The sequence below is a fragment of the Stigmatopora argus genome, chromosome 3 (assembly GCF_051989625.1).
Source record: "Stigmatopora argus isolate UIUO_Sarg chromosome 3, RoL_Sarg_1.0, whole genome shotgun sequence".
NCBI classification, from domain to species: Eukaryota; Metazoa; Chordata; class Actinopteri; order Syngnathiformes; family Syngnathidae; genus Stigmatopora; species Stigmatopora argus.
In genome coordinates this window covers 6,076,551-6,101,528 of record NC_135389.1, presented here as the reverse complement: position 1 = coordinate 6,101,528, position 24,978 = coordinate 6,076,551, and the positions used below count along the sequence as shown (strand labels likewise).

The 24,978-nt window shown below is 40.3% G+C and overlaps 1 protein-coding gene across 2 annotated transcripts in view; it reads left to right on the top strand.

Annotated features, from left to right (window-relative positions):
- The window catches only part of spon1b (spondin 1b), a 65,962-nt gene that overhangs the window by 16,708 nt on the left and 24,276 nt on the right, over positions 1-24,978 (top strand). For both annotated transcript variants that reach the window (XM_077595958.1, XM_077595957.1), the window contains exon 3: positions 235-368. In XM_077595958.1, the coding sequence (XP_077452084.1) occupies positions 235-368 (134 nt within the window). The remainder of the gene's footprint in view (positions 1-234; positions 369-24,978) is intronic.

Sequence of the window (24,978 nt, the reverse complement as noted above, 5' to 3'; positions counted from 1 at the left end):
TGACCTAATAAACTATTAGACTGCACTCCTAAACAACTTAAGCTCTAGTAAACTGATTTACAAATGATCCACTCTGTTTTAATTTGCAAGTTGATAAACCTATAAATTATTCTGAGACTTAATCTAAAATGGAAGATATAAACACAAGATGGCCAAATCAGGTTAGGCAAAAGATCAAATTTATTAAGCAGGCCCTGCATGTAAAATGATGCATGCTTTTCTCATGTTTGTCAGCTCATTGATGAGGAGGACACACAGTTCATGACCAACTGTCCCCCCGCAGTGACGGAAAGCACACCTCGCAGACGCACTAGGATTCAGGTTTTATGGACAGCGCCACCAACTGGGAGTGGTTGTGTCATACTCAAGTAAGTATTGTTTTTCAATTGTTTGATTATACTTTCCCCAAAAGTTTATTATACACACCAGGAAGATGGTGTATTTAAATGGAAAATTCCACCTCAAAGCCCAATCTGGTGTGTAAGAAAAAAGGAATAGCAGTAAAGCCTATCCCAGCTTAGTTTGGGCACCAGCCAGGGGACACCCTGAGTTGGTGGCCAGCCAATTGCTGGGCACAAGCAGATGGACAACCATTCACGCTCACACCTGGGGGCAATATAGTGTTCAACCAGCTTACATGCATGGGAGGAAACCAGAGTACCTCGAGAAAACCCATCCAAGGCCGGGAAAATCATGCAAACTCCACACGGACCCACCTGGGATCGAACCCACAACCCCAGAGCTGCGAGGCACATGTGCTAACCACTTTGCACCGAGCCACCCGGGAGATTAATTTATTTTCTTCAATGGAATAATGATAACGTATTACTACATTACTCTATGTTTGAAAGCCATGAACCAGGTAGATTGAGGTCCCATTACCCAGTATTGTTCCGGTATAACATATCTGGAAATATCTTAATTGGGACTGTGTTACTTTTTAATGTTTTAGTATATATTGATGAATCAATCGAGCAATCCAATTCGGACTGAAATATAATTTAAGTCACATTTCTGACAAACAGTTTCAGTCAGAAATTATTCTGTACTGTTTAATAAACAACCTCCACTTTGTTCAACACTATTTCTTCAGAATTCATGTTGGCAAACCAGCTCATATGAGCATTATCACCAACCACATTAATGAGCATAATATCAAAATAACAACATGTCTAATCAATGACTTCGAAGGAAAGTTGTTTCTGATGGTGAACTAGGTTGACATGTACTCCATGTTTAGGATCTGGCATTTGCCCATTAATATGAAGGTAGAATTGAAATTTAAATTAATGAATGAGGGCTACATTCATTAGTCTCTGGTGCTGCCATCCCACTAATTATAATTTACCAAGCCTCTTATTGAATGGACGATTGGAATCGTCTAAACCACATCAGTTTTCTTTGGTGCACTCTACCTTAATAATTGTTAATTCCTGCACTCAATACAGGCAGCATAATTATTTCCACCTTGTAAGAATGTAAGGATATGTTATGTATGAGTGGAACAGTGTTTGACCGAAATGAAGAGGAAAACGCCAGACACAAAGAAATGCGGGTGCACTAAGGTCTAATGCAAAAAAGGCGGTTTACAAAATAAAGGTTTAAATACAAAAAGCAGAGGAAAAGGAACAACACAAAGAAACAACCCAAAACTTACGAGTGCAAAACACCAAGACGCACAGCAACATGACCTTACATAACGCAAATGCAAAACATGGCACAAGTCAAACAATACTCCGAAAGGGTTGACTGAGACATGGAGTTTAAATACACCGACTGACAAGGGTTGACAAGACAATTAGAAACCCACGCATCACACATGGAAGGCGAGCAGGAGAAACACAGCAGGTAAAACTAATGAGTAATCACATGGACAGGACACACAAGGGACAACAACCAAATCACAAAACCCCAACAGAACATGACAGGATTATTTTTCAAATTCAAGGAGTAGGAAATTTAAAAATTCAAGTTAAAAAAGTCAAGTTAAAATGAATAAATTGTTGGATTTTGGTGAATCTAATGACTGCTGTTAACATCTCTGACAAATTTGAATGAATAAAATAAATAATTAGTAATAAGGAGGAGTAAAAAAATATTATATATATATATATATATATATATATATATATATTGGTAAGAGATTCTTATAGGGAAATCATATGGTTAATTATTCCCTGGAAAAAAAATACATATATATATATATATATATATATATATATATACATATAGATATATATATATACATATATATATATATATATATATATATATATATATATATATATATATATATATATATATATACATATATATATATATATATATATATATATATATATATATATATATATACAGTGGTACCTCGTCACACGACCGCTCGTCATACAATATTCTCGTCTTACGACGGAAATTTCGATCGAATAATTCGCCCGTCATGCGATCAAAATTTCGTGATGCGACCAAGCCAGGTGGCCATGGCACTGTCTTTTTTTGCATATCTTTCGTGTATAACAATATTTACGAGCACCGAATGAATTATTCAGACCAGGAAACGCACAACGCGCATGCGCGGGGGAAAGACGGCTTTCTGGGTAATGAAGTATACTCGTGCACACAACGCCGACAGGCAATGGCACTCTTTCTCAGAATAAAACTTTACCCACAATCAGTGTTCCCTCTAAGCTGCGCGCGTGCGCAATTGCGCACTACTCTCGTCCTCGCTGCGCAGCAGCAATCATATGGCGCGCAGTAAAAAAAAAAAAAAAAAAAATCGGAATTTTTTTTTATTTATTTATTTTTTTTTTTTTATTTTTTTTTTTTTTTTTTTTTTTTTTTTTTACCCCTTTCCCCATGATGGCGCCGTTTAAGCGGCAGCAAGTGGCAGTAGCTCTGTCCACTTATGTTTTTCGTGTTTTACAGCATGTTTTACATGAAAAATGGACAGGTCGCCGAATGGACGTTCCGCCGAACGTTCATTCGGCGACCTGCCCGTCTGTCAAACGTCCGTCGGCGAAAGGTCTTTAGGCGAATCATCCGAGTACCGATGATGTCGCTCACACTGGTACTCAGTGCGCTCAGGGAGGTTGACTTTCTGCTCAGACCAACGAAAAATTAGAGGGAACATTGCCCACAATCAATACGTGGGTAAGCTCAGCTGTTGCATTTCCTGTTATTTTTATCTAATACGAGGAGTATTATATTACTTCTCGTTCGCTGCTCATAAGAACATCAGGGGCACTGGCTCGCAACTCCCCGCAATAGCATCCCCGGTAGCAACTCTATCATAGGCGCCATTCAAAGCGGATGTGAACACAGATGCTACAAGCTAAAAGGGAGCCGCTAGCGAGCGCCCCCGAAGCTCCCATGAGCAGCGGAGCGATCGCTGATAAAAGACTGCTGCTCGTTGGCAAGTGATCGTGCGTTATCCGATTGTGAGGACATTTGTGTGCATCATTTTCGGAATATTTTGAAGGGAATAGTACAACAGCAAACAGCCCATCGATAGCGAACGTGAGGGTGGAGTGTTTGTTCCGTTTACGAGTGCGTTGTGTGGAAGAAAAAAAAACGAAGCCCCCCGCCCCTTTTGTGCCCCTCTCCCCTCGGCGAAATCCGCCCAATTTTAGATAGATTAAACACATTTTATTTATATTAAACCACTAGTTATGTGTTACTTTGTTAATAGATGGGGAATTAGAAGAAATAAAACATTTTTTCCAATCCAATATCCTGTTTTTGGTGTTTTTTCAGAGGGCTGGAACGAATTAATTTTTTTTCCATTCATTTCAATGGGAAACGTCCGCTCGAGTTACGAGAACCTCCTCATACGATCTCAGTCTCCGAACGGATTACGATTGTATGTTGAGGTACCACTGTATATATACATACACATACATACAGTTGTGGTCAAAAGTTTACATACACTTGTGAAGAACATAATGTCATGTCAAAGTGATCAAATCTGCTGAGTCAAAAATATACATACAGCAACACGAATTAGCAATTTTGGTGACTTAGAAAGTTGTGTCAGTGAAATGAGCTTCATAGCATGGCCTCTTAACCTCTGAGTGATTATGAGTGACTACAGCTGGTAAATTCTCTGAGGCCATTTAAATAGGGCTCATTGGATGCAAACGCCCAGAAACGCTACAATGGGAAAGTCAAAGGAGCTCAGCATGGATCTGAAAAAGTGAATCCTTGACTTGAACAAGTCAGGAAAGTCACTTGGAGCCATTTCAAAGCAGCTGCAGGTCCCAAGAGCAACAGTACAAACAATTGTTTGTAAGTATAAAGTGCATGGCACTGTTTTGTCACTGCCACGATCAGGAAGAAAACGCAAGCTATCGCTGAGAGAAAATTGGTCAGGAGGGTGAAGATTAAACCAAGAATGGCCAAAAAGCAGATCTGCCAAGAATTAGAAGCTGCTGCAGGTGTCAGTGTCCACAGTCAAGCGTGTTTTGCATCTCCATGGACTGAGAGGCTGCCGTGCAAGAAGGAAGCCCTTGCTCCAAAAGCGGCACCTTAAGGCTCGGATGAAGTTTGCTGCTGATTACAAAGATAAGACCTTCTGGAGGAAAGTGCTGTGGTATGGAATGGCTAAATCAGGCTAGAATTAAGGTTTTCGAATGGCCTTCCCAAAGTCCTGACTTAAACCCCATTGAGAACTTGTGGACAATGCTGAAGAAACAACTCCATGTCAGAAAGCAATCAAATTTAACTGAACTGCACCAATTCTGTCAAGAGGAGTGGTCAAAGATTCAACCAGAAGCTTGCCAGAAGCTTGTGGATGGCTACCAAAAGCACCTAATTGAAGTAAAAATGGCCAAGGAACATGTTACCAAATATTAGCGCTGCTGTATGTGTATTTTTGACTGAGCAGATTTGATCACTTTTTTCTGTTCACCCATAATAAAGTCATAAAAGAACCAAACTTCATGAATGTTTTTTTGTGACAAAGAAGTATCTGTTCAAATTACTCTATCAGAGAAAAATCAGAGTTGTAGAAATAACTGGAAACTCAAGAGAGCCATGACATTATGTTCTTCACAAGTGTATGTAAACTTTTGACCACAACTGTATATAAATGTGAAAAGCACATACCAATGGAGGTCAAGTTGTCACCGCTGACCAGGGAGCTGAGTGGAGATGCAGCTGATACGAGATGGTGTCATGGCGAAACAGAGGGAATTCTGTTCTATTACCCGGCATAAAGCTAAGCCCTTCTCCTTGAAGTTTACAAAACTATCCTTTGTAAAATGTTCACTCGCTGCAGAGACGGATTTTGTCAGGGATGTTTTTTCTCCCATTTTCAAAACAGCTGGTGAGCTTGTGAAGGGGGGGAAGTAAAACGTTTTTCATCTTTGTCCTGTTGCAGTCCCAAACATGTCTTTATCACACTTCAGACACCATGTTGTTGTGGATTTTTTAGGGGGTCGTAGAGAATTAAGGCAGCATATCACTTTCGCAAATGTTCCTTATCAACTGTTCCAAGAAGTGAGAGGGGGGTCCCGTAAAATACGTCTCCATTTATTTGGCTCGTCATGAAGTATAGATGGTATGTCCCTTCATAACGCTAGATGGTGCCAGATATTTTTAAAGCGAATCCTTAACTTGACTCCGCAGGCCAAAGCGAACCCCTGTCACGAAGAAAAATAAAAATAGCGGCAGCATAAAGAAGAAAAATGAAAAATAGCGGTAAGAAAGAAGAGAGAAGAAAATATCAGACTACAGTTAGACTTTGATGGTTAATCCAAAGATTGCAATTTTTTTTTCATCACAGTAGATTGTTTAATTTACATTTCAAAAACCAGAAGCCAATCATTTAAAAATGTGACTGCGCTTCAGTTTACATATTTAAAATCTTCATATTGAGATGTGATAGACAGTTTTTTATGATTTGAATGAGGCAAAATAACATGCATTTTCTCTCGAATATATTGTTATAATCATTTGTTTCAGATGTACTGTAATTATTTTCTGTATAAAAATTTAACTAGGTGTTCAAAATGTCTTTTTACAAACTTGAGTGTTGAAAAAGGGTCGTCATATAACCAGGGCCGTCTTATATTCGGGCCAATACTGAAAATCATCATCAATTTCACCTGGAAATTTGATACATTTTGTGTATGTATCCACACCAAGTGGCCCATACAGATTAATCACCAGGGAATAATTAACCATATGATTTCGCTATAAGAATCTCTTACTAAACCATTCCAATCACTGGTTGATCTTTTCGTTTTAACACAGGTTTACCTGATCTAATACCGATCTTTGATTTATCTGGGCCCGAAAGCCTTTCCTGAAAGCCCTTATCAATCACTTGTTGATCAGTTTCAATTTAACACAGCTATATCTCATCTAATTTTTGTTTGACATGGCTTTACGTATGTGTGCCAGTGAAGGTATTTAGGAGAATTTATTTTGAGTCCTAAAAAAATGAACTTGACAATGTAAAACTAATAGTCAGAAACTTGTCGTAAACTGCAAACTGCCGTTCTTTGTTTAATATTACCAACTCTGCCATTATTCTTCTCTGTTGTTTTCCATCTCTTACCTAAATTCCTGATGGAAATACCTTTAATGTCTCTTTCAAGCGGAGTGAGATGCGCTAACATGCCCCCCCATGTAAACTCCCAGCTGTGTTTTATGTTATCTGTTGCTATTTTGACAGATGGCATGCATCATCAGTGTTTGTTGACCAATTAATCTAACTCTGCAAAAAAAGAGGCACATCTGCTATGCAAATTCTCCTCCTTTTAATGCCATCTTATCAACAGGAAGATAAATATTTAGCAGACCATCATCCAAAAATGTCTGTCCTACTTCCTCAAACTCTTTCGTAACTTGGCTGACAAATTTTTACACACACACTCTCTCTCTCTCTCTCTCTCTCTCTCTCTCTCTCTCTCTCTCTCTCTCTCTCTATATATATATATATATATATATATATATATATATATGTATATATATATATATATATATATATATATATATATATATATATATATATATATATATATATATATATATATGGTATCCTTCACTGCATCGTGGATTTTTTTCAGAAAAAAAGTTGTAAAAATTTGAAAATTTATGGAAGCCACTCCCTTAAGCTTTCCAAAATACCAACAACTTGCTGGTGACAAAGTATTTCATCTTAATTTTTTTTATATATATTTTTTTTACTCATCGCATCTCATTTTCTGAACCACTTTTTCGTCATTAGGGCCGCGGGGGCTGCTGGAGCCTACCCCAGTTGAGAGTAAGGGGACACGCTGAAATGGTGGCTAGCCAATCGCATCGCACAAGGAAACAAACAACCATTCACGCTCACACTCATACCTAGGGGCAATTTCGAGTGTCCAATCAGACTCTACCAAGCATGTCTTTGGAATGTGGGAGAAAACCAGAGTACTCGGAGAAAACCCACGCAAGCCCAGGGAGAACATTCAAACTCCACACAGGTGAGCGACTTGGATTTGAAGCCAGGTCCCTCATTGTGAGGCCGACGTCCTTAGCTGCCCAACAGAGAACTGTGAAGAATTAATCCCTGTTTCCTTGGCAAGTAAAATATGTCAGCAACTTTTGAATAGAACTCTTTATCAAGTGTCGTCTCTTCTTGGCTCAAATCAAATCAAAAGCCATTTTGTCATCATACACAGCTGCGTATAACGAAATTGGTGATGCTACTCCAAGCTTTTCAAAGTGTGTTTTCCCAGTAAAAAAAACATAAATTGTAGTATAAAAGTATAAAAAGTCACATCCCGGCTAGGTGAATTCTAGAATATTGCACAGAATTCTAAAATATTGCACAGATTCTGAAATATTGCACAGATTCTAAAATATTGCACAGATTTCTAAGATATTGCACATTGTGTGTTGTGCTAACTCAAGTTCAGAGTCCTGATGGCTGTGGGAAAAAACTGTCCTGAAGTCTATTTGTCCGTGCTTTGTGAGACCTGTAGCGTCTGCCAGAGGGCAGCAGCTGGAACAGGTTGTGACCAGGGTGGTATTGGTCCCTGACAATGTTCCTGGCTCTGCTGAGGTAGCGAGGGCTGGCAATGTCATCCAGTGAGGGCAGAGAGCAGCTGATGATCTTCTGGGCAGTGTTGATCACCGTCTACATGGCCTTTCTGTCTGCTGTCGAGCTTCCAGCGTACCACACTGTAATGTAGTATGCCAGGATGCTCTCCACAGTGGCTCTATAGAAGGTTACCAGAAGCTTGGTGTCCAAGTTGTTCCTCCTGAGTACCCTCAGGAAATGGATTCGCTTCTGGGCCTTCTTCACCACTGCCGTGGCGTTGGTAGACTAGGAGAGCTTGTCCGTGACGTGGACCCCCAGGAATTTGAAGGACTGGACCCTGTCTACGCATACTCCATTTATGAGGAGTGGGGCCAGATCTGTGTTGAAGGCTGAGCTATAGTCAATGGAAAGCATCCTCACGTAGTTTCCATGATGCTCCAGGTGGCTCAGTGCTGTGTGTAGCGCTACGGCGATGGCGTCCTCAGTGGACCTATTTGCTCTATAGGCAAACTGGTGAGTGTCAACTGAGGGAGGGATTGTATCCCTGATATGGCGGGCGACCAACTTTTCAAAGCACTTCATGATCACAGGCGTAAGTGCAACATGCCTATAATCATTCAGGCTGTCAATGGTTGGCTTTTTAGGTACAGGGATAATGGTGGCAGATTTCAGGCAGGATGGGATGATGGATTGTTGCAGGGAACAATTGAAGATCTTTGTGAAAACACCAGTCAGCTGGTCAGCACAGGCTTTGAGCACCTTCCCAGGTACTCCATCAGGGCCAGCAGCCTTCCTGGTGTTCACAGTCCGCAGTACCTGTCTCACTTCATATTCCTGAAGCTCCAGTGTACTGCTGCAGGGTGGTGGTGGATGTGTTGAGACTGGGTGTGATTTGTCAGTCTCAAAGCGGGCAAAGAAACGGTTCAGTTCCTCTGCTGGTGAGGCATCTGCGTTAACAGACACATTATTGTCATTGTAATTGGTAATGTGTCGTATTCCCTGCCACTTCTTCTTTGGGTTATTTCCTGTGAAGTGCTCCTCAATTGTCCTTGTATATGCTGCCTTGGCCTTTTTAATGCCTCTCTTCAGCTCTGCTCTGGCAGCGCTCTATTGTACGTTGTCCCCTGACCTGAAGGCGGTGTTACGGCATTTGATGAGTGCCTGTGTCTCTCTGGTCATCCGGGGTTTTTGGTTAGGAAAAACCTGTATCCGTTTATTAACAGTTACGTTGTCCGTGCAGTTTTTGATGTAGGAAAGTAGTGTCCGTGTAGTCCTGGAGGTTGTGGTGTTCAAAAAGTTCCCAAATGGTGCGGGAAAAACAGTCCTGCAGCTGAGAAAGGGCGTCCTCGGGTCATGTTTTTATTATCTTTATTTGTGGCCTTCTTAGCCTCCGGAGTGGGGTGTATGCCAGGGTGAGGGACAGGCAGAGATGGTCTGATCCAGCTAGGTGAGGGAGGGGTGTGGCTCTGCAGCTGCCATTGGTACTCGAACTCACCGAGCACTATTTTTTCTGCCACTTGTGGGAAATGTCCAATATCAGACCTTCCCCTGCTTGGTGTTACCTTAACTCTTTTCAATCATCCAGTAGAACTGTCTCCCATGTAGTAAACATCTAGTGCAGACTATCCCTTAGAGCAGGGGTCACCAAACTACGGCCCGCGGGCCGGATACGGCCCGTCAGCACATTTGGCCCGGCCCTCTGAACAATACCAGAGATGCTATCGGATTTATTTCCTATTTGGAAAAAAAAAATCCAGAATTTTTTTTTTCCCCCAAAAAAATCCCAGGCCCCGCCCTGTCAAAGAGAGAACGGAATAATGGCGAAAAAGTTAGGTAAGAGAAAAATTTATTCAGAATGCAGGGTATTTAACCTGGAGTGGACAAACGATTATTTTTTTGTTCAATGCAAAGAAAAGGCTGTTTGTCTCATCTGTCAAGATCTGGCGGTATTCAAAGAATACAATCTTCGCCGACACAATGAATCCCGTCACAAAGACAAGTACGATAGCTTGCAAGGCCAAATACGAGCAGACAAACTCAAAGCGAAAAAGTGAACTACTATCTCAGCAGAATACATTTGTACGCCAAGCTCAGCTGAACCAGGCATCCGTTCGGGCCAGCTTTCGAGTTGCTAAACTGATAGCAAGCAGCGGTAAGCCTTTCACTGACGGAGAGTTTGTTAAGAAATGTATGGATGCTGTCGCGGAGGAGGTGTGTCCCGAGAAGAAAGATGCATTTAATGCCGTAAGTCTGTCGGCGAGTACAATCACCAGACGCGTTGAAGAAATCGGGAGTAATGTGTTGGAATAATGATTAAAACCTTTTAAATCATTATTAGTAATATTTAATTAAAATAGGAAAACATCTTTCACCATAACTGGTTACACTTGCAAGGAGGTACCTTGTGACGTCGTCTTAGTCCCCAAGGCATTCTAAATTGCAGTAACTGAATCATTGTATATAATTGTTGGATCTAATCGATAAACATTCAATAACTTCGAATTAGAGGAAGCACACAGAGTCGGCCATGATGAGTTTTATCTAGCTTCAGCTGAAGGAGGGGGTCAGAGCAGCCAGCGGCAGGAGCGCATCTATCCTCCAGCCTGACTAGTTTGAACTCCCCGCCTCCCCCCAACAGGTCGACTAGTTTTATTGACAAAGGTCATGTGACATAGGTACAAACTTTAGGCGGGAAACTGTGAACAAAGAAATGGGTGTGTCATGGTAGATGACGCGCCCCCAACTCATAGGTGTCACGGACGGAAATTTCCGCTAGCCCATGCAAAATTCTATCCTAGTGACTACACTAAATAAACCTATTGACTAATAAAAAGCATAAGCATACATTTCATACTCCACATTTCCCCCCTGTAGTTACTTTGAAAGAATTTTCATTAGACATCAATTTATATCCCTCCTATCCAGGTTCTAGAATACAAATATCATCAACAGTTACTTACAACAGGGTATGGAAAATAATAAAATCACTTGTCAAGGCAGAGGCGAAAAACTCGAGGTATTTAGCATCATTCGAGAAAAATTCCTCTGCGTCCCTCTTAATGAGCGAACACAATTTTTAAGTCAAGACAAGTGCAATTACCCGGACGGCTCGACAAACTGAGGCTCATCACACTTCGAAAGAGCGCGATAATCTCCAGTATGGTTTGCCATGCGGTGATACTGTATGTCACTGTAAGCTACCAGCGTGTGCTGGATAGTGTTTCAAATCATAACTTTCATACAGGGGATTACACACAGAAAAATACAGAACAGTAACAAAATCGTAAGTGAGGGAGTTGCAAATTTAAACACATTGACTGGTTTCTTCTGGGATGAAGGTGCAGCAGTGTTCTCCCACCATGGCACACACACCTCCATCCTCCGTCCCGCAACATCCCTGCGGGCTTTGACAGTTTGGTTAATGAGCACTCATGTAACAGTTCAATGTCTTTACACGAAGCATAACTTTATCCACCCCAAGTTGGGAAAAGTAGCAACTGTATGATTTTCTGGGGGGCGGACCACAATTTATGGTCACCAGGAACATCACTACCCCAGATTGCATCACGTGGTTTGAATTGCACTGATTTTGCACTGATTTTGATATCTTACTGTTATGTTCACTCTCCTTAAAAGGAATGCATCTTAGACCATCTGCACCACTGCAGATTTAAGTGTGGCGTCTAGACCCAGTGAATTCAGGTTGTCGGGATACCACACATCTTCTCCATAGTATTTCTCCAGATTCTTCTTTCCATACCACTTCACTCTCCTCTGTGATAGGAGTATGTCACCATCGTGTTTTCGAACTCAAGTCTCTGTGGGCGGGGCATTCAGACACGCCCAGGCTGTCACTGACAGTCCAGTCACTGTGATGTGGGTGGCAACAGCTTTCACTGCGGCTTCTGTGTAGAGGTGAAAAGTCTATGGGAGCTCAAGGTTAAGTGAGGGGTGCTCGTGGCAGGTGAGTAGACGTCAGATGAGTTTTTCACGGACAAGGGTTTTGACACCGTCCGACTTACAGTCTACTCAGAGTCACCTGTGTCTCGAACTACCTTGAATCGACCTTGGTGAATCGACTTTGACTTTTCAGTGATCTTTGCTGCTGTGGAGGTTGGTGAGTTGGGCCACGAATGGGTCTTCCCATCGTGGAGAGAACCAGGACTTCCTTTTTATGACTCGGATCAGGATCCAGTCACCTGACTTCACCACCTCCTGCAAGATAGACAAAAGGATCACGGCAGCTTACATGTTCTTTGGACAAGTTTCTCCAAACATTTTACCATCCACTCTGTAAGTAGATCTGCCTCACCCTTAGTCTCTTGTCATGGTTCACCTTCCCATAGAGGAAGTTGGAATGGTCTTCCAAGAACTCTCTCAAAAGGTGCTAATCTCGAGCTAGTTGGCACTATCTTCATATACGTTCTGACCAGTGTTAGGCGTTCTGGCCATGGCTTCTTTATCTCTTCCATGGTTTTCTTAAGACTTGGTTTTATCGTACCATTTGTTTGCTCTACCAGTCCCACACTCTTTTGGACATTGGCCTCGTTTGGGCCTGAGGTCATCTTGCACATTATATCTGTAACAAATTAAACAGTTCCTACAAAAATTTTAAAAGTAGGTATTTCGATGTCCATCATATCTCCCCCCTGTTGAGACATTGTCCATGGCTCAATTTTGGAGTACATTTTTTGGTAGGCACTGTAGGCCTTTAGCTGTGTACAGGTCGTCTGCAGACTGTTCTTGAGATCGGCTCAGCCCTTGTTGCTGTGCATACTGTGCAGCAAGTGTCCGCGCTGCCTCCCCAGCTGCCGCACTCTGTCGCTGTCTTCAAACACGTACTCAACATCTGCAGACAGCTATTAGGTTGGGCTTAATACCCCAATGAACAAAAATCACAACAATCTTATACTTATTCCATCACTATATTTTGTGAAAATCTAAATGCCTAATCAGTCAAAATTAAATATGCTAGCTGGTATTCTATTTTGATCACTGCTTCCTTGTTAAGATCAAGAACTATATTTGTTTTTTCCTTTCCTACAATTACACAAATTAACTAATCATACTAAAAATAGGAAAAATACAAAAAGCAAACCAGGCTGCTTTCTCCTCAGGAAAACAGCTTTCCAGTTCTCTGCAACAGTTACATTCACATCAATTAATATCCAGAATCAAAATGCACACATTTATAATTCTGAAAAGAATTGAACCCACTAAAATGTAACCACCCCTTGTTTGTCAGGGTCAACATTTTTAGCATAACTGTGTCTTTTAGAGCAATTAAAGCCCATTACTTTTAAAATGCATACTAATCAAGTCCCAATTCAATTAACAATGTGTATCGCTTTGCATATTAACCTCAGTTGTTTGAAATTCAAAATATCCCAAACTAGTAGTCTTTTTATCAAATGTAACATTCCATTGTCTTTGGAGTTTGCCAATCATCTCCTATAAAACTTTCTTAATCAATATTTCTCAATAGTCAGGCATAAAATTAAAATCTAGTTACATTTCTATCCATTTTCTTTCTAATTGTTTACTTTAAAAATCTGTAAGAAGGTTTGGTCTCAATTGAAACGCTTTCATCTTTTTTATGGAGACAATAAAACCAATATAAAAAGTTCCTTATGGTTTACAGCATTGCTCCCCGAGCAATAATCTTTCCAATCAATATTGGAGTGCTTGCCATTTCGTCTGATCACGTCAAAAAGTTTATCTTACCTGTCTCCTCAAACGTTTCAACTGAGAGAACCTTCTTACAGTGCAAAGGTGGATCCGCATCCTCCTTTTCAGCTATTTTCATGTCTGCTGGTTGGTCAGGAACACTTGTGTTGAGGACCCAGGCTCCCGGGACCGCCGTTGGTCCAGTCTGTTTTCTGTTGGGAAGCACAGTCTTCTTCTGCTAACCCAAATTCAATGCGTTCCTTTAAAGTTTTTTCCTTTTACGCAGATAGCCAGATTAGCCTCATCATCCGGCTCCAATCGTGTAGTGAATAATGGCTGTTGGAATAATGATTCAAACCTTTTAAATCATTATTAGTAATATTTAATTAAAAAAGGAAAAACATCTTTCAACAAACTCTGCTTACAACTTGCAAGGAAAATGCCGTGTGGCGTCGTCTTAGCCCCCAGTGCATTCTGAATTGCAGTAACTGAATCATTGTATTTAATCGCGACATTCGAAAAACATGGTTATGTAATCAGTACAATAACACTCTCGCTGGTTAGAAAAACAACAGTGTGAGGAATGCTTTCAAGGTAAACAAAGCAGTATTATACTGTAAGCAAAGCCGTATTTTCAAATCTGCTGGTGGAGTCTCGTCATAACATTTGGTAGAAGTGTCCGTAACGCCGTGACCTCTTTTTCTTTGCCCTTGAGGAGTAGACTGTGCAGGAAAAAGTCCATCTTCCCATGACTTGATTTATAGCCTTACTACTTATTGAAAAATGCTTACAACACATATAGAATATTCCATAATAATTCTAACATTCCCTCCTTTTACTATATGTTTGTTATTCATTTTATGACAAAATCAAAAAAGACAGGGATATCTCCGTTGGCTGTTTTAATTTTACCCGCTTAGGCTCTACTCGTTCGGCAGGTCTGAAAAGCAGAAAATAAGATCATTTTCGTCCAATCCATCCTCGTAATTACCATGCTCCTGGAATTCACTGTTAGTGTCAGCACGTTTCATCAGTAGGAGATATAATTCATGCAATTTGGAATTTGTAGGGGCAATCGCAGTGGTTATAAGTCGGCTCATCAAAGATCTTAAGCAGGGAATAATACAACACCCACATAATGTCAAAATCGTAGCAAAAAGGGCCACAAATTAGGCCAAATCATTATTAGTGAGGCCACAAATCTGTCAGCGGACATTATTCTACTCCAGGATGCTTTTTCATCTTGCGGTTTAGGGTCTGCAGGCCATCGTTGGCCCTGGTGTGGGACCCAGTGGGGGGCGTGTTGTTGAGTGCAACATTTTCAAACGTTGCATACGCCCCCTGCTCCTTCAAGAAGCATTTCAACCGCTGCACGATCCTGGAACGCCGTCAGACTAGTGGCTGCCAGTTGTTCCTTTATCGCCACAAATCCCTGTTCAGTATAATTTCCAAGTTTTTGGACATTGTAATGCAGGTAATTTATCCAATCAACATTTTTGTTTGGAGTAATTAAAAGAAAAATATACTCCCAACCTGCTGCGATCTGATTAGCCAACTTATACTCATCTGGTACGCCTCGTGGATGCCAATCGCATCAATGTATGTCGGATCACCCTCTCTCCATGCGACGCCGTCGCGAGGGGCCCGCCATCATACCGGATTTCCAATTGTATCTCTACTGTAGATGGAAAAACAGACACTGGTAATAGCAGTGAGACCAAGGCACAAAGTCCTGCTGTCATTTTGGCAGGAGTCGTATAATTTGTTTTGACCCCACCACCACCATAGGTCAGAACGTGGAATCAGGGGTGCAGTCTGTTTTAGGACGTGGGCACACCACGTCACATTTATCGCTCCCAGTGCCGGACCGTGCCCTGTGAGGACTAAGCAGGTAAAATGATTAAACGCGACATGTGTTGTAAAGTTAGGCTTGTCCTTTGCTGCCGTTGTAACTGGGTAGACATTATTCCATTTCATACATTTTGGGCTTACATCTTTTGTCATTATCTCCTTTACACAATCAGGGGTAATTTGCGCGGGTACTACTCTTAAGAGAGGTCGGCCCCCCATACATGTTATACAGGTTTGATACAGGTTTGATTTATAATAGCTGCATTTTCCATCAACAATAACCAATTATTTCTTACCGCCTCCCGTTTGGGAACTCCCCGTTGCAGAAATGAATTCTCTGGTCATCTCAGATTTTAATTTTACTATGGCGGATCCGGGTGTTTCCATCTCTGACGACCTTCTTACCCATGGACTTAGGAAAAACGTCAGACAAAGATCCACAAGTTAATTTGTCAGTCTGAATTATGATTTGTAATGCCCCACCGTATGGGTTAATTTTATCGAAGGCCTGATGGTTTTTCGCACACGTGTGTCATCCAAGCTTGCCAATCTAGACCAGTTTCTGCAACAAGGTTTCCCCAATCTGTTTTAGGACTGTTATGTACCACACATATTCTATAAAATCCATGTGTATCCTTTGAAATGGATATGTAGCTTTTGTAGCTTGACATAAGGGGGAATCGCCCGTGTTTTGGCCATATATCTGCATATAGATTGAATATATAACCTCCCCCTTTTTTGAGGCATGAAATTTACCATGACTCAAAATGGCAGCCCTCCCAGATAAGTCTTTTGTTTTTGTTTAGTCCCCCAGGTTCCCAAAATTTCCCATTGCAGAAATCAAAAAATTTCATTTGGCGAAATTCTTTTCTTTTTGTTTCTGTCCTACTCTGCCACCGCCGTCCTTGAAAGGCTTATCAGCGATTTCAGAAATATTCCACCTTGATATTAGAATATTGATATATCTTGGTGGCTAGCCAATTGAAACACAAAAGACAGACACTCATCCACGCTCGCACTCATAATCAAGGAATTTAGAGTGCTCCCCCAATCATCAAGATTGATGCCTGAAGAAACTAGATAATTAATGTATTAGATTCACATGCCACATATCAATAACGGAAAAGTTGTGACACATTGAAACACACACACACCCCCTTTTTGTATTTTAACCGTTTGTAAAAACTTTATCTCCATGTTCTGGATTAAGTTACACCCCCTTTCAATGTTATCGAATTTTGCCCATTCTAATCAACCCATCTACTTAAAGCATTTCTCCAAGGTTGATATTTTATAATTTGGAGATGTTATTTTTAAAACATAGACATTATTTCATCACTTGTTTCCCACCATGAAAGGCCCTACCAGACTTTGTTGTAGATATTCCCCTTTATCTAAGCTTGTTATTGCCCATCGTTATCACCGTAACATTCAGTTGTATTAACCCCATAATTGCAATGCAGTAAGTTTTGGCTAAATTCTTAATGTGTATGCCCCTAAAGCAATAGACAGTAATAACGTCCCAATAGTCATCAATATGACCTATACCAAAGCATACGCCCCCTTCAGGTCAAACAAGGAAAGTCTTTTGTGCACCTAAAGACGCTCCATGTTTCTTCTAGGGAAACTATGCCTATCCTTAACCAATTATCTTATCTACCCCAGCCAGGTTCAATTTACCTAACAATTTGGACGAATGCCATGAAATTTCTCATTTCCGCATTGTTAATTTCATGTCTGATTTCTTTAACAACCAAATAACCCTTAATACCTAAGACATAAATTGCAAATCACCCCATACTATGTTTACTTAAGATAAGAGCCATTTCTTATAGCTCCCTGTCACCACAAGAAAAATCTACAATAATTAAATTAGAGAAATCCACCTTTTACTAGGCATTTCCTAATTACAATTTTCAATGCTTAATAAAGGACCCACAAATTGTAACCAATATGCCATAATATTGTAAAAAATCCTTTCATTTTTCTTTAACCAGCCAATCTCCTATATTAAAGTAAAAAGAAAATAATAATAATAGTATTATTCCTAATTCCAAAGCTTTTACCAAATCAATCTTTGCCAAACAGATTTTCTATCACCTCGAAAGACATTTCTGATTAAATCCCAAAAATAAATGCGAAGATAATCGCGGAACTCTGCATCCCTTGCAGACCATGTTTTGTTCTTATTCTGAAATGTTTAAACGGAAGCGCGCCCTTACCCGCTGACTGTGACCTTCACGCTCGCTGCAGAAGCAGCTTATCAATGTTGACATTCCTAAGTGCTCTCTTTTTATTTTTGAGCACAATGCTTCACCTCCTGTGTACAATTATAACGCTTTTTAGAGAAGACTAAATTAATTACTCTCCCGATATCCAACTATATCACAATATTTTGGCAATACCCCATAATCACAATATGCTGCAAGCACAACTATAACATAGCAAAACCCATTTCTGCCCTCAAGTTTGCTTTTTTTTGCATTCAAATCAGCAGCAAAGACAGCCGCGCTCCCCTGCAGCCAAAGCATTATTTGACCAGTTTAGAGTATGACAAAAAACGCAGGTTTGGCAACCCCGCTAAACATTTAATTGGTCGTTTTGTATTTCATTCCCAAAGAATGTGATCTCTGGTTTAAAATTAGCTCAACATCCTCATGTTCAAAATCCTCATTCAAATCATTTTGAGCAGGCCTGCCTTGTTTTTAGAGACCTTTTTGTCCAGGCAATCAAGCGATATATGTAATATATATAAGTATAATTTGAATGAGCATGCAACACATTTGAATGAGCATGCAACCCATTTTTTAGCTGCTCCTGATAAATGCTGCCCACCGCGTGGTCTTCAGCGAGGCCGCTGTTGGCCTTAAAACAAGCCGTCATCCTGATTTGATATTCTGCAAAAGGCTCACCATCCCTCTGCTTAGCTCTGCTGATCACGGTATAATTAACTTTTGTTTTAAACTTCCCCGTAACCCGATCAATCAGTTCATGCACTCTCAAATTCAAATTACGACCGTCATGACACAACGGGCCACCATTAGCTTTTGGATTCGAACATCCAAATTTAGTAGGAGCCTGCTCCTTGCCCACATTAGTATTAGCAACTTCGATCATGGGATATTGTTCAATAAACACATCACTCATTGGCGGCGCCCCAGGCTGGGGAGATAGCGTTTTCTCCCCATGTCCCCCACGGGCCCTCCCGACCTGGTCATATTTGTCGGAGGGGGCCCTCCTTTTTAACAACAACAACACACTTCTTCCCCACCGGGCTAGCCGTCCTCTTTTCTGTGGAATAACACAGCCTCTGTGTTTCCAGTCCCACCGTTATCGACTGATTTAACCCATGTATCATAAACCAATAATAGGTATCATTATATCCCTCCTGCTCCATTTTGTTAAGATTTCCCCCATGCTTAGCACGTATTTTATCCTGCAGTATCAATATCTTATGCATATTAAGCTGGCCAGCAAGTCCATATTTATTTATCCATAAGTTTAGGTGTTTAACCCTTGTAGCGCTTTGATTTTCAACAATCCAATCTTACACGGCAGACGCATCTTTGGATCGTCGTCAATAGCCGCTTTACTGTTTGCACCACCCATTTTTTGAGTGGATTTGTGTGTATCTTTTCAGGTTTTTTTTTTTAACAACTACACACACAACCAACCACCGTCGACGTTTATAGAACACAACGTGTCCACCTGCTAGTGACTAGTATTCGCAGGGTTTTAAAATCGCTATCCCCAGGATGCGAGCCTTACTTCTCAAAATAAGGCCTTCGCGTGTGATGCCCTTCGCGCATTTTGGATCCCGTCAACAATATGCAGCCATCACACGCGGACTCGGCAGAAATGTCGAAAGATGCTCACCCAGAGGATAGTCGTCAACCGATTAGAAAACAGGCGCTGCTGAGAAATAGTCCAGCCTGGAAAAGGGATTCTCGCCGTGCACGGTCACTCCAGATATTAAACTGCAGCGTCTGGATTCCCTATCGGTTTGTTGACCCCGGCTACTCGAAGGACCAAATGTTGGAATAATGATTCAAACCTTTTAAATCATTATTAGTAATATTTAATTAAAAAAGGAAAAACATCTTTCAACAAACTCTGCTTACAACTTGCAAGGAAAATGCCGTGTGGCGTCGTCTTAGCCCCCAGTGCATTCTGAATTGCAGTAACTGAATCATTGTATTTAATCGCGACATTCGAAAAACATGGTTATGTAATCAGTACAATAACACTCTCGCTGGTTAGAAAAACAACAGTGTGAGGAATGCTTTCAAGGTAAACAAAGCAGTATTATACTGTAAGCAAAGCCGTATTTTCAAATCTGCTGGTGGAGTCTCGTCATAACATTTGGTAGAAGTGTCCGTAACGCCGTGACCTCTTTTTCTTTGCCCTTGAGGAGTAGACTGTGCAGGAAAAAGTCCATCTTCCCATGACTTGATTTATAGCCTTACTACTTATTGAAAAATGCTTACAACACATATAGAATATTCCATAATAATTCTAACAATGGCGTTTGGTACATTCCACTAAATTGGATTTCCATATTTTGTTGTCCGGTTGACCTCGTTATGTAGGCGCATTGATTTCATAACGAAATATGGAAACTTTTGTCAATTCAGTCAATTATTCTGTTAACACAATTTGGATGCCATTATCACTATAATACTTTGGAATTTCATATCATGCACTGTCTTTGTTTTTTTGTTTTTCCCAGTGCTCCCAAATTTCACATTGCAGATTGGTTTCTCCACTTCAATTTTCACATTTGGAGTACTGCTGCTTTTTTCATTAAAAAATTCCTTGGACGAAATATTTTTCCATAATTTGTCGTTGCCATCCCTGGAACGGGCTTATTGGCGAATTCCGAAATCGATTCCAATTTGCTAAATCATTTTCCACCTTGATACCTAACCGATTGATCATATCTCGGTGGTCGGCCAATCAAAAACACAAAAAGACAAACAAACAACCATTCATGCTCACACTCATATTCAGACATCAGTGGTCTGCATATATATATTTTTTTTTCATCACTGGTGAAGAGCGCCATCCCCAGTCTGGGGCTTCTTGGCAGCTTACCTCCATTTTGCTGTCTTATCAGCCTAATCATTCTCAAAAGAAATAGGTTAACGTCATTTGGTTGACATCAACTGTTTGATGCTTATGCAATCCGTATATCATTAATATTCTAATAGTCATTAATATGACCCACGCCAAAGCATATTCCATCTGCTGATGGGCAAAACAAGATACATATCCCGTGCACTGAATATGTATGATACTTTAATCCATCTCAGGGAAATCATGCCTATCCTAAATTAATTATTTTATCTAAACTTGCCAGGTATAATTTACCTAATAATTTGGATCAATGCCATTTCTGCATTGTCTTCATGTTTGATATCATTAATAATTGGGATGATTCTTAATACTTAAGTCTAAATCGCAAATCACTCATATTGCTAAAACCAATAGCTAAAGCTCTGGCTGAATTCCTATCCGCTCTAAGAAGGCGGTTTTATTTAAAATAAGAGCCATTTTCTGTGCTCACTGTTACCTCAATTAAAATTTAGGGAAAATAACCTTTCACTATGCATTTCCTAATATAAATTTCAGTGTTTAATAAAGGACCCATAATTTGTCACTAATATATTACAACACTCATCTCTCTGTCATCTCTCTGTCATCTCTCTGTCATCTCTCTGTCTCTCTCTCTCTCTCTCTCTCTCTCTCTCTCTCTATCTCCCCCTCTGTGGGGAGACAATCGGACCCCCCTCTTTTTGTTTGCACCGGGTGTGCGTGGTTTGGCGGGTGAGGGGTGTGAAAAGCTGTGAAGGGGGGCTGGCCGTAAAGTGGGCTTCTTGCCTGCTCCACATTTTTCGGCCATTTTCTTCCTTTGTTCTGTGTGTCTTCAGCAAGATTCAAAAGCAGGCAGACTTTTTAAGGGAATTCTCATGTTCCTTCTTCTCTGAGAATTCCTCATAGGCCTTCCTCTTAGCTCATCTTGCCAAAGGTTGTACCTCTTGAGCTCATGTTCAATGATGTTCATAGGGAGGGCCCCAATTTTGAAATGTGTGACTAGTACATGAACTTGTGAAAAACATATCATTCTTGTTCTCCATGAAGATAGAAAGTTTCTTGAGGAAAAACACCAGCTAAAGCAGCTCCTCATCCTTTCTGTCCAGAATCTTCACAAGCATGTTAACCATGTTTTTGTTTCATTCTTCAATGATCAGGAAAATCTCTCAGCATGAATTTCACATCTTCTTACTTCACGTCCCTTTGTTTGAACGTTTTTTTTTTAAACAATGGTCACATGTTACGCTATTAATACATTTAAGGCGATATTTTACGGCGATTCTCTTGGGACGTCGCATCTAATTTATTATCTCTTTAATACTTATCTTTTATTATCCTATTTATCCGTCTACGCCGTCTTTTTAACCGTTATTCTCTTCAATCCTCTCGATTCATGAGCGCATACCAAGCGCGTACCGAGCGCGACATAAAGCGCGTCACGGCCTACTTCCGGTTCTTAACAAACGCTTCTGGTTTATATAATAGTAGTACTATACTTTTTAATCTAGCGCTAGCGCTTTCTTACTCATCGGGTGCAGTATTTTTGGAAGCTTTATTTTTGACAATCTCCAGAAATCCTTTACCGAGGGACTATTTCACCCCCTAGGTTAAAGCCGCGTCACCAGCTTGCCTTACGAACGTAACTTATGGCCGAAGTGTACGTCCGCCGCATACCTTGTGTATTACCTTCTTTTTTTTTACATACATACTCCCCAACGATATGCATTTATCCCCGATTTATGAGGCGTTTTTCTTCGACTTTTTCCACGATTGGAAAAACGGGATTCCCACCAGCCTTGTCCTAAATATTAATTTTAAACAGCCGCTTACCGTCTCTTGTGCCTCCTCCTTTTCGATGGGGGGTTTGTTCTTCAAACGGGCCGCGATCGACCGAAATGCCCTCTCTTTCAAAGTAAGAGTAGCTGACGTCAGAAATTCAGAAATGAATCTCCCGGGTTTCGGCACCAGAAAATGTTGGATCTAATCGATAAACATTCAATAACTTCGAATTAGAGGAAGCACACAGAGTCGGCCATGATGAGTTTTATCTAGCTTCAGCTGAAGGAGGGGGTCAGAGCAGCCAGCGGCAGGAGCACATCTATCCTCCAGCCTGACTAGTTTGAACTCCCCGCCTCCCCCCAACAGGTCGACTAGTTTTATTGACAAAGGTCATGTGACATAGGTACAAACTTTAGGCGGGAAACTGTGAACAAAGAAATGGGTGTGTCATGGTAGATGACGCGCCCCCAACTCATAGGTGTCACGGACGGAAATTTCCGCTAGCCCATGCAAAATTCTATCCTAGAGACTACACTAAATAAACCTATTGACTAATAAAAAGCATAAGAATACATTTCATACTCCACAATAATCGTGACACTCGAAAAACATGTTATGTAATCAGTACAATCAGGATAACTTATTTACAATAATTCCAACAGAAACACAAGAGAAATTAACTTAAAAAAATAAAGAGGGAATTTAAATCAATGAGTTTCAAACCATAAAGATTTCCATCTCAGTTTTTCCCTAAATCCTCCTGACTACCAGGAATATAAATGTTGTACAATCACATTTATTTTGAAATTCCCCAATCTATGTGAAGTAATTGGAATACTGCAAAATAGATTTGGTATCATTGGAAATCTCTGAATGTTTTCTATAGAGCTCAAAAGGAGTTAATGCGATTGGATGCACTGGGTGGAAGATATTTAGGTTTACAAATGTCCTCTACAGAGGACAAATTTGAACTACTGTTAGTCAGGAGGTTATGGTCAAAACATAGGCCATGTCTCTGTCTGCATTTAAGACCACACTGTCAAAGAGCAGCTCACAGTTTGATGTGCTGCCACCCGGCGAGCTGATGGTTTGTTGATCCTACGTGTAGTTCTTGCAGCAACAGCATTAGAATACTGATGACAAGACTGAAGAAGCCTCGTGGTGTAGCGGTTCACTCGCCTGACTTTTGGTGCGAGCAGGCGCCTTAGCGGTCAACCCGATTGCGCTATTTGTTCGGTTAGATTTATACAAGCAATATAAACAATAACTTCAATATCATGTCTCTAGTTCCTCCCTAGTGTCCCATCAATGTGTTTTTGCTCACTTTAATAACATCATTTTATGTCTCTACATGAGGAAATGCAGACACCTATTAGCCTGTTACCAACATATGGACACAATATTAGACCATTGCAAATATTCGCCGAACTCTATATAAAATTCCTTCATTCTAAAATTGAATGAACTGTGAGTTAGAATACACTGTTATACATCTGTCTGATACCTGATAGGTAGGTGCTCGATAGATGTGTATATTAATCCAGTTAATAATGTAGCAATTTAATCACATTCAACTGTGGATAACACTTATTGGATTTGAGAATAAGTAAAGACCAATTTAAATGGAATATGCACTGACAAAAATTATAATCAAACAGCCCCCACTTTATTTTTCTTTTATACTACTCTCTCAATGAAAATGTATTCTCAAACCAGTGTTTCATTGTTTGTATGACATACAAACCTTAAAGTCCCGTTTTCCCCCCCACACTAATCTAATGATAGAATCATGTCAAAGAGCATTCAAATAATTCTATATTTGTGTCACAGTATTAAAAAAAAAGTTCAAGACTAAGTACTCCAAAAAAAGTTCAACACATCAAAAACGATTGAAATTGTGCATTAAAAATATTTTTAACTGTTTCCCCCTGCATAGATGACACTGATGGTGTGGTTGAAGGTAAGTATTTTGGAACAGGACAGACGACTCAATGAAAAAATAAGTATATAAGACCCGTTGGCATTATCGTGGGACGAGTCGAGATACGAAATTGAAAGTGGGTCAGAGAAGGATGTACGTCCTGAAGAACATGATTCCAAGAAGATTTTAACATACAAGTTCAAACTGGAGACATAATCACCATAACACACCCCAAGTGAGTGAGACAGAAAGAGACCGAGAAAGACAAAGAAAAAGAGAGAGAGGGCTCAATATGGAAGCATCTTGGGCTTCAATAAGATCGGATCTCGGGTCCCTACTGAACAGTAAATATCTTGCATTCAAGCCTCTCGACTCTACTAGCATGCTGGTTGAAAAACTAATAATTTATCATCTAAAAATTTTAAATCCGGAATTTTTTACTGGTAATTTTTTGCAGGGGCCAACAAAGCCTTGTTGTTTCGGTTCATTTTATCAAATCAGTCTGCACTGAAATGTTTGGACCACTTCTTTCAGTTTCGAAGGATTAAAACAGTTTAGCTTTTTTCTTCTTCGGTTATTTTATGGAGAAAATGACTGTGGGTTGTCAATCAGTGAAGTCCAATCTATCAAATTTAGTAAA